This window comes from Notothenia rossii (assembly GCF_949606895.1).
Source record: "Notothenia rossii genome assembly, chromosome: 10".
NCBI lineage: Eukaryota > Metazoa > Chordata > Actinopteri > Perciformes > Nototheniidae > Notothenia > Notothenia rossii.
The window spans coordinates 58,544,233-58,553,345 of record NC_136908.1 but is presented as its reverse complement, the minus strand read 5'-3'; the positions used below and the strand labels follow the sequence as shown (position 1 = coordinate 58,553,345).

The 9,113-nt window shown below is 41.2% G+C and overlaps 1 protein-coding gene across 2 annotated transcripts in view; it reads right to left on the bottom strand.

Moving 5' to 3' along the window:
• Positions 1–763: 763 nt before the first annotated feature.
• pdzrn4 (PDZ domain containing ring finger 4) overlaps positions 764–9,113 on the bottom strand; it is a 40,145-nt gene continuing 31,795 nt past the window's right edge. For both annotated transcript variants that reach the window (XM_079654838.1, XM_079654839.1), the window contains exons 5-9: positions 7,891–7,953; positions 5,395–5,496; positions 5,098–5,214; positions 3,226–4,278; positions 764–2,410 (exon numbers count right to left, since the gene is read on the bottom strand). In XM_079654838.1, coding sequence (XP_079510964.1) covers positions 1,835–2,410; positions 3,226–4,278; positions 5,098–5,214; positions 5,395–5,496; positions 7,891–7,953 — 1,911 coding nt within the window. In that variant the 3' untranslated portion in view covers positions 764–1,834. The remainder of the gene's footprint in view (positions 2,411–3,225; positions 4,279–5,097; positions 5,215–5,394; positions 5,497–7,890; positions 7,954–9,113) is intronic.

The following is a 9,113-nucleotide window of genomic DNA, read 5'->3' as shown; positions in this document are numbered from 1 at the left end:
ACCTACGTTTCAAGAAACAAATGTTCTCACAGTTCATTCACACCAACGCAACTCCGGTTCAAGCTCCGTACTAGAGCTTTTCAGTTTCAGAACCGGTTCTTCGGTTTAGCTCCGGCTCTTTCCACACCGCCCAGAGTCCGATTGGTGCTGCGTCATTGCGTCATCGTTTGCGTCATGACGTAACCGTTTGCGTGCCTGCTTCATAAAGCCAAACCGCGCGGAAACCCCTCACAGCTGACACCGACAACAACAGCAATGGCCGATTGTGCTCCAGCTTCCTCTGTACCTCTTCAGAAGACCAGATTCCCAGTAGGTAGCTGGTCTCTTCAGTGGATCACTGCTGCTTGTTAAGTTTCTCCATCGTTGTGTACAAACTGGATAAAACGCCGGCTTTTTGTTGTTGTTCAGGAATTGATCCAGCCCCTGCCCCCGCCCCGACGTAAGCGTGACGTATGTTGTGCTTTTGCTCTACCCGGAAAAAATGTTGGTGCTTGAAACGAACCGGATTCCGGAGCTAAGAGGCTGCTCCGCTGCGGTGTGAACAGGTAAACCCGGTGCTTTTCAAGCTCCAGCTCCAAACCGGCCCTGAAACACCGTCGGTGTGAATGAGGTAATAGATGGTCACAGTTTCAAACACATAGTAACGTTATAAATCAAAGCAAAACAATATAGTTGGTGAGTCTTCATTTTAAAGATTTAAATGTTGACACACATCAATATGTTCAAAAAGAGAAATGTTCTTCATCTGATCATTATTGTTTTATTACAAATATCACCATCAACACATACTGAAGTCAAGGCCTCTTCAATTAACGTTACAGTGAGAAGCAGCAGGTTTGAGATGAAAGGCTGCTATCGGATACACTTTCTTGACTTCCGTTTCAAGGATAGTCACTTGATGTGGAACATTTATCAGACGGACCATAGAAAATAAATTACAATAAATAGAAACAATAACAGTAAACAATATAAATATGAATCTATTTAACATTTTAAACATAATTCACACATGTATGGTTTATAGTAAGGGGTCAGGTTGACTCGAGGGTAAATTAAGTCAACCAATTCTTTTAACCGAGTATTCAACCATTTCAGAGTTTTATTGTGAGGTAAAACCGCTCAAGAACAACATGAGCTTTTGAGATACATTTTTGCGACAACTCTGACTCAACTTATATTATTAACGCAACAAAGGTTTTACGAAGTGTGTTCTGGGAATTCAGAGTTTCTCTTTGTGTTGGTCTGGCATACAATGCAGGCTACAGTACAATCAAATAGTGTCAACCACGATGGTTAAGTGATACAAACATAAATAAGAAATTTCAATCAAATGTTTACAGTACAATGACATTCAGTGTAAAAAATTGTTTACAAAAAGTTACGGAGTTTACAAAGCGTGAAAAATATCATATTTTTCCCATTATAAAAAACGCCACCTGGAACGAGGCAAGTGAAGTCGCTTCATATGCAATGAAACACAATACATAGAGACAAAACATACATATGTATATTGAGTTATTGTATTAGTTCTGCACCATTATCAGTTTGAACCAATATGCTACAAAAACCATCTGCTATCAGAAGCAAGTCCGTTACCAAAAAGCCAGTGTAAAAACGATGAAAAGTTTTAATGGCCGAGGTCTTGAAATGATAGATAAAGAACTTTAAAACATTCTTAAAGAGATACAAAGTTGCCATAGAAATGCTACAGAAGTCCTCAGCAGTCACATTTACTTCCCTACATGTAACTGACCCTTTTTTCATAGAGCATTAATTCCTGAAATGCAGGAACTTACAGTGTTTAGTACCTAGAAATATGAAGTACTGCATACTGCTAGACAGTTGTGACAGAAAGGAATGCGCTGTGATGTACTTTGGAGTCCTCTGGGACTCTAGCCCCGTGGCTCATCAGCTCCTGGATGGTCATCCAGTTATCCAGGATCTTTTTGTTCCGTTTCTTCAGCATCTTTTTCTGACTGAGCTCCAAGATATTGATTTCCTTCCTGCCCTCAGCTCCACTGGCTGGCCCCTCCTTGAGACAATCGAGGCGGCTCTTCTGCATGAACTCCCTCCTCTTCCTTTGCTCCCTGGCACGCGCCAAGTGCTGCTTCCTCTCCTCTTTGCTCCAGTAGCGGCCCATCTTCATCTCGCTCATGGCGTCGTCATCCGTGGTCATGCCTCCGCTCCTCTCCTCTCTTATCCTTAGCGCGCGCTCCCTCAGGATGCGGTCACGAGCAGGCCTCCGCGCCACGTAGCGTGTGCCGTCGGCCCGAACTTTGACCTTCCACTCTAGACGGGGTTCCCCAGGGCGTCCGCTCCGGTGCACGGGGTCTCGGCAGACACTGAGCAGACTCAGCTGGCTCTGGGAATACTCCAGGGACGAGTGCTGTTGTAGCAGCTGCATGTAGCTCTGAAACATAGAGAATATAGTGAGCACAGAACTGCCTTCAGAGGTGCCTCATTAATAGAGTGGTGCAGGGATTTACCCGGAAGTAATCTGCGTATGGGTTCCCTCGACAAAGAAATGGGATTTCTCCATAGGATTTTGGAAAATAGCTCGAAATAAGGTCTGTGGAAAACGAACCTGTTTGATATTTTTCAAACAGGTTCAGGCACGTTTTGTTCAGCCGGATAATATCCACATGTCGACCCTACTTTTAGAATTTTCTAATCATAAATGTAATCACCAGAAGCTAAAAGTATGCTATAAATGAACTACAGCCGAGTACAGCAGGGTCGCACGACTTCAACCTCACGCCAACTTAAGATCGATATTCAAAAATACAGATTCAAAATTGTACACATTTGTTTTAACAGTTTGCAAGAGCCAGGTACTTGCATTCAAGCAGAACAGGGGAAAACAAACTTAGGGGACGTGTTCGGCGTAATGACGTTCAACGGCCTCGACAACTTCTGTAGTCCTATTCAGCCACTCGGTAACAACCATCGTTTTTCAGACACGTAAACTCTTCAAAAATCACCAGTGGGGTCACTGCTGATGTATTTAATGTCGTAGAACAAAACGTGAATTTTAATTTGTGTCAACCACAGACCTTATTTCCAGCTATTTTCCTAAATCCTATGGAGAAATCCCATTGGCTCTGAGACGAGGGAACCGGAAGGGGTCAAATGCTAACTCACTTCCGGGTTTTAGGACTCGTCACTGCACCACTCTATAGGCATATCACCATTAGGTTGACACATGATCTACTTGAATACACCTACTTGCAATTGCCTGGATCCTCCCTGGCCTGGATGTGGGGTTGTCTGATAAGAACCATAGGGAAGCCCCCTCCTGGTTTCTCTTGTCCTTCTTTTCTTTTCACACCTCTCATCGTCCGCTGGTAGGGAAGGGTCTGACTCGGACCGGGAAGGGTTGCTCTGGTCCGGACTGCTGGAGATAACAACGCCTGGGTCTGCTGGTCTGCTGTGACTTGGTGTACCTTGTGGCTTTGGGATCACAATGGGGCGGGAAGGCGTGGAGGAAGCCAGTCTGAGGTTTTTCTGGTTGGTGAAGCTGATGTGTCTCTGCAGAGAATGATCAGGAGATCTCTCCATACCTAGGGGTGTGGACCGAGCACTCTCTGCTGTGTTGTAGGCACTTGAGCTGTCCTTCTCTCGGATCCTATCGTTGTCCGACCGCTCTGGGTGTTCGTGGATGTCGGCCAGCCTGCCGTGCCGCTTGTGTCCCTCTTTCGGGCTCCGTCCCGGTGAGCCGGACGCTGGTTGAGAGAGATTTAGCTGGTTTTGACGGAGTTGATGCGCTTGCATGATGCTCTGGCACTCGAGCTCAATGCTGCACAGTTCCTCATTCAGCATCCTCAACTCCTGCTCCACTCCATTCCCTCCTCCAACCCCATCTTCCCCATCTCCATCCACCCCTTGCTCCGTGAGGCTACACTCTATACTGTGTCGAATGGAGTACACCCCACACTCGTCTCCATTGCGGATTTGACACTTGAGCTCGAGGAGTTGCTGGAAGCGATTTTCCAAACCAAGAATCCCGCCTCCACTATTGCGATTGCTGATTCCTCCTTCCTGGCTTCCTTTGGACCCTTTCCTTGAACCCTTGGTTTCCTGCTGAACTACAGTCCCTTGTTTTGTGTGTGGATGATCTGCACGCCATCGCTCTCTCAGGCTATGGGCTGGAGACCTCCTGTCGAGTCCAGTCAGGAGTGGTTGGTGCTCTGGACTGTCTGTACTGCGTCCAAACCCACTGTCTTGATTGTTGGACGAATAGGTAGCTGTGTCTGTTGTCATGTCTTCTTCAGCTACATTCTGGTGTACGAAAAAATATAACAATAGTTAGTGCTACTCAACGGCAATTCTGTTAAACTTGCATCTCATATTTAATGCTGTTCATAATTTGCTTTGGGAGAATGGTCAACCAACTGTCTCTCGGAATAACGTCCATTTATTTCTGCACCTCCTGATTAATGCCCAATGCTAAGTGCAAGTGCAGGAAGGGTTAGGGTTACCATGCTATTTTTATAACCACTTTTTGGTTGCCTAATCCCAACAACAGCATATCTGAAATTGCCATAATCTTCTTCATACTTTAACCATGCCCTAAAAAGAAGGCAATGAAAACATTTAATTAATTATTGAAGTCGTATAAGTCATTAAATGTAACGCAGGTTTTTGCTTTCAGTATCGACCAATATCAACATTTTTGTATTCTCTATGTAAGGTTATATTCCTCTAATAGTGTGCCCTCCCAATCCTTTAGGGATTTTCTCTTTTCGTTCATTTAATAATAATAATAATAATAATGGATTACATTTTTTATTAGAGCGCTTTTACAGGTGCTCAAAGCGCTTTACAAATACACATATTAGACATGTAAGAGTCATTACCCACAGGAGCATATACGGGTAAAGTGTCTTGCCCAAGGACACAACGGCCTGACGCCGTGGCGGCCGAGGCGGGATTCAAACTGGAGTTCACCAATGCCCCTTGATCTGATGACCAACGCTCTAACCACTGCGCCCCATTGAGTCTCTCCATCCCTACCTTTCATCCCACTATCCCTGCCATCTTTCTGCCTTTGACGTTTCGTCTCCTGTTTTGATGCACTTCTCAAGTTTACGCTCTCACCTCATCTCCCCTGTCAAAGTTACGTTCCTTCTGCTTCCTCCTCTCCTCCAGGATCTCTATCTTCAGCTCCTCCACAAGCTCCTGTTGCTCGTCATCCAGCCAAACCTCCTCCTCGAGCTGAAATCACAACATCTTGTCAGAATCCTGTCTTTGTGTGGAAGTGTAGGAACTCCAGACAATCAAGCTGACAGTTTGAAGAAAAACCAAAAAGGCACTTAGCAGGAATCTTTTTGACATGTCATGGGGGGGGGGTATTCAAGATAGGGCAGAGGAGCCTGTCTAGGTGTGAGTGTTTACCTGGAGTTCTGGTCTTGTCACCAGGAGTGTGATGCTTCTTGTTTCTTCACTTGATAACAAGGCAACAGCTTTCTCTCTGTCTTGCACTTCAAAGCCATTTATCTGTACACCAAAGACAAGTATAAATGGTCAAGATAAGAGGAGTGAACTTGTAGAGAGTCCCAACCGTACACCTGAGAAAGGACCTGTAATTGTTTCATCATCATCGTCCATTTAACTGGCATGTATGAAATGATGATACAACTATCCATTGTTTCTATTCCTGCAAGACACACGTTGAGTAATCACACTATGACACCTTTTTCTGTCTCTCATTCCTGCCCATTTTCTACCTTCGTTAGTCTATTTTTAACTCATTCGTCTTCGGGTCTTTCCATCAGTCTTTCTTAGTCTTTCCCATCACTTCCTCCACTCCACGCAATCCCTAGAAAGCCATGGGTAGGCTACACGCCCAGGAGTCAATTGTGAGTGCGTAGTCCAACCTCATAAGAGTGTGCTCTCACCACACATCCAGACACACAATTAACTGGCCTCTGACAGGTGCCGTTCATCTTTTCCTCACTAGAGTAATGGGGCTGTCAGAAGAAAATAATATGGCCAGCAGTACAGCAGGCCCTGCTCCCCACAATCATTCACACTACTGAGACACACAAGCACTACGGCGAGAGAAAGAAGGTAATCAGCGAGTACAAAAAAAACGGAGGACACTGTTGTTCAAACTGGAAGCAAGTTGAGATGGGGCCAACTGAGTGGACATGCATTCAGATTCCCTTAAACTATATTTTAGTGAGGTGCTTGAATGTTGTTTGATCTGGGCAATTAATATCAAGCTGAATTTGTCTTTTTCATTGTAACAGGCAGTTGGCTTTTGGTACAACGGGACATTTTTCAAACTCTTGGGGTTTCGAAATAATGGGCCTTGGGAACAATGGCATCACAAGAGGTGGGCGGCTCGGCAGTTTCGTCATTGTCAGCGGTATACGAAAGTCATCAAGGAAATGAAAAATGCGGAAACAACGGGGGACATCCCAGTCGCGATCCTTTTTTCTTTGTGCATTAATAATCTAACATTGGCTGCGCAAAATATTTTTTTCATACACTTTCTTTAAGTGGGCTAAGATCAGAGACTGTATTATCTAGTAAAAGGTTATCTCAAGCGTTTTTTATTCAACATATTCTAAAATGTCTAAATGATTAGTAATTACTGGTTTGGCTGGTATATGTGTTGTTTAACAGGTCACAAATTATGTGTCACCTTGATTTCAGAAGGTGAACAAATTAAACAGTCACTATTTGAACTTGCCCCCCGCAAAAGGAAATCTTTATTATTTCAATCCTGGTTACTAAGCAATACAGTTCACCCGCAATGAAAACATTACATTAATAATTTACAGGAGCATATTTTCATTCCCAATCGTAGCCCACAAACCAATCTGTTTTTCTTTGTTAAGACATGTTTCCTTACTGAGGTGAAAGAGGTAGAATCATGTTTTAAGTGAGTTTAAAAGTAAACTTTTATAATAACAAATTAAATAATACTGCATAATATAAATGTTGTTGAAAAAGGTTTTGTCACTGCATATTTCCCTCCCTTACTAACAAAGCCACCTGGCTAAGTCTTAACGAGTGAGTGTTCACCTTGGCTACACACACCTGCTGCCACTAATGGTGCGCCTGGAGTCACGAATAAAAAGCTTTACACTTAGTTAATCCTGTTTTCCAGTGGGAAAACATTGGGCACTTAAACAACCATGTGTGTAAAAGGGATACAAATACAACGTATGAAAATGTCATTCTGTACCAAATGAAATCTGTAAATGTTTAGAGAGAACTACTAGGGGTTTTCGCATGGTGAGACAGAGAAAGACTAGGAGGGTTAGAGATGATGTAGGGCTTGGTGTAACTGCCACTAAGAGCTTTAAAAATGAGGTAATTAAAAATACACATGCTGGCCCAGACTGGAGACACCAGCTGCTCAGCTATGCTCTAAAAAGACTGCCATCCCCGTGCCCAGGTAATAAATACCAAATAAAACATAACTTGATTGATAAAATAATGTGAATGATAAAATAAAAATAAATTCAATAAATAAAATACATTTAATTAATTAAATAAATTAAATAAAAATAAATAAAATAAATAAAATAAATAAAATAAATAAAATAAATAAAATAAATAAAATAAATAAAATAAAATCTTAAATTAAAATTAAAATAAATAAATAAATGAATGTAAAATAAATAAATATAAATAAAATATATTAAATATATTAAATAAAATAAATAAATAAAATAAATAAATAAAATAAATAAAATAAATAAAATAAATAAAATAAATAAAATAAATAAAATAAATAAAATAAATAAATAAAATAAATAAAATAAATAAAATAAATTAAATAAATTAAATAAATTAAATAAATAAATTAAATAAATTAAATAAAATAAATAATATGTGAGTTTATAGTTGGTCATTGCGATGAATACAAAAACGCACCTGTAGAATACGGTCTCCTTCCTTGATGCGTCCATCCCTCGCTGCTATGCTGTTTGGCTCCACCTGCAAAAAAAAGACATGAAAATCAATGCTGAAAGCCAGTCATTGTGTCCCCCCCCCCCCCCCAAACACCTGTGATGTACCGCTCTCTCCACTGCTCTCTGATCTTTCTGCTGTCAGGGAAAAAGCCTCTTTTCATAAAGAAGAAGAAGATGCTTATTTTCTCCCTGACAACATGTTATTTTTCATACGACAGGTCGGTTCTTCACAGGTTCTTAGTGCTGGTGTGTGCATGCTTTATCCTGAGTTTATCGACTAATACTAACTGAGGTTGGTACATGTACGTTCTTGACACTATACACAAGAACGTGTGAGTTATACAAGATGAAACCCAAACAAAAACAATAGTGTTTATTCCACAGAAATGATTCTATTTTAGTTGAATGAATCTCATATTTGTCTAAATGCATCCCAGTGCGCCGACACACGAAGCGCTCAATAGCCATTTTTCTAAACTTTGTTGTTCTTGCATTGAAGATCAAGAGCAATAGCTACATGTGGGGACAAAAAATACCCAAGTGGAAATGGAGAAAAGAATCACGCACTTCCCAAAGTTGCACCGATGCTTTCCATAAATACATTTTAATGAGGGAAATTAGCATTTTCATCCCGTTATCAAACACACAAAAATAGACGCGTCTGTTGTTGGGAGACCGCTTTCACAATCTGTTGCGCTTCAGCGAGTTTTGTATTCAGATTATTCGTCTAGTTCACGAAGAGCAGGTGAACACAAGGGAAATAGCTGGCAGAGTTCACAGATGTATATACACCCAGTCTTAACATTACACTGTAATTATGACATTTGTATCCTTATGGAGGCATTCTTATACTCATAGCAGCTTATTCTGTTCACCCTTTTTGTTCATAATGGGATTGAAACAGCACCTGCAGTCAGATTAAACATTTCTCAAATTCCACTTTTAGTGCCTAAAACCCACACCACACACATTCATTTAGTTGTGTCTTTGAAAGTGTAATTTTATTGCAAGAGGAAGTTTATCTAAGCTGCAAATTATAAGAAATAAAAAAAGGAATCTCTGTAATATATCCCCTCTTTGATTGGTGTTTGGTATTCAGATGGGGTACAGTAAATGTGTAATTTAACATACTGTGATAAGAAGGTTTTAGCTAATTAAAACCTTCAATTAAAACGAGTCAAAGGA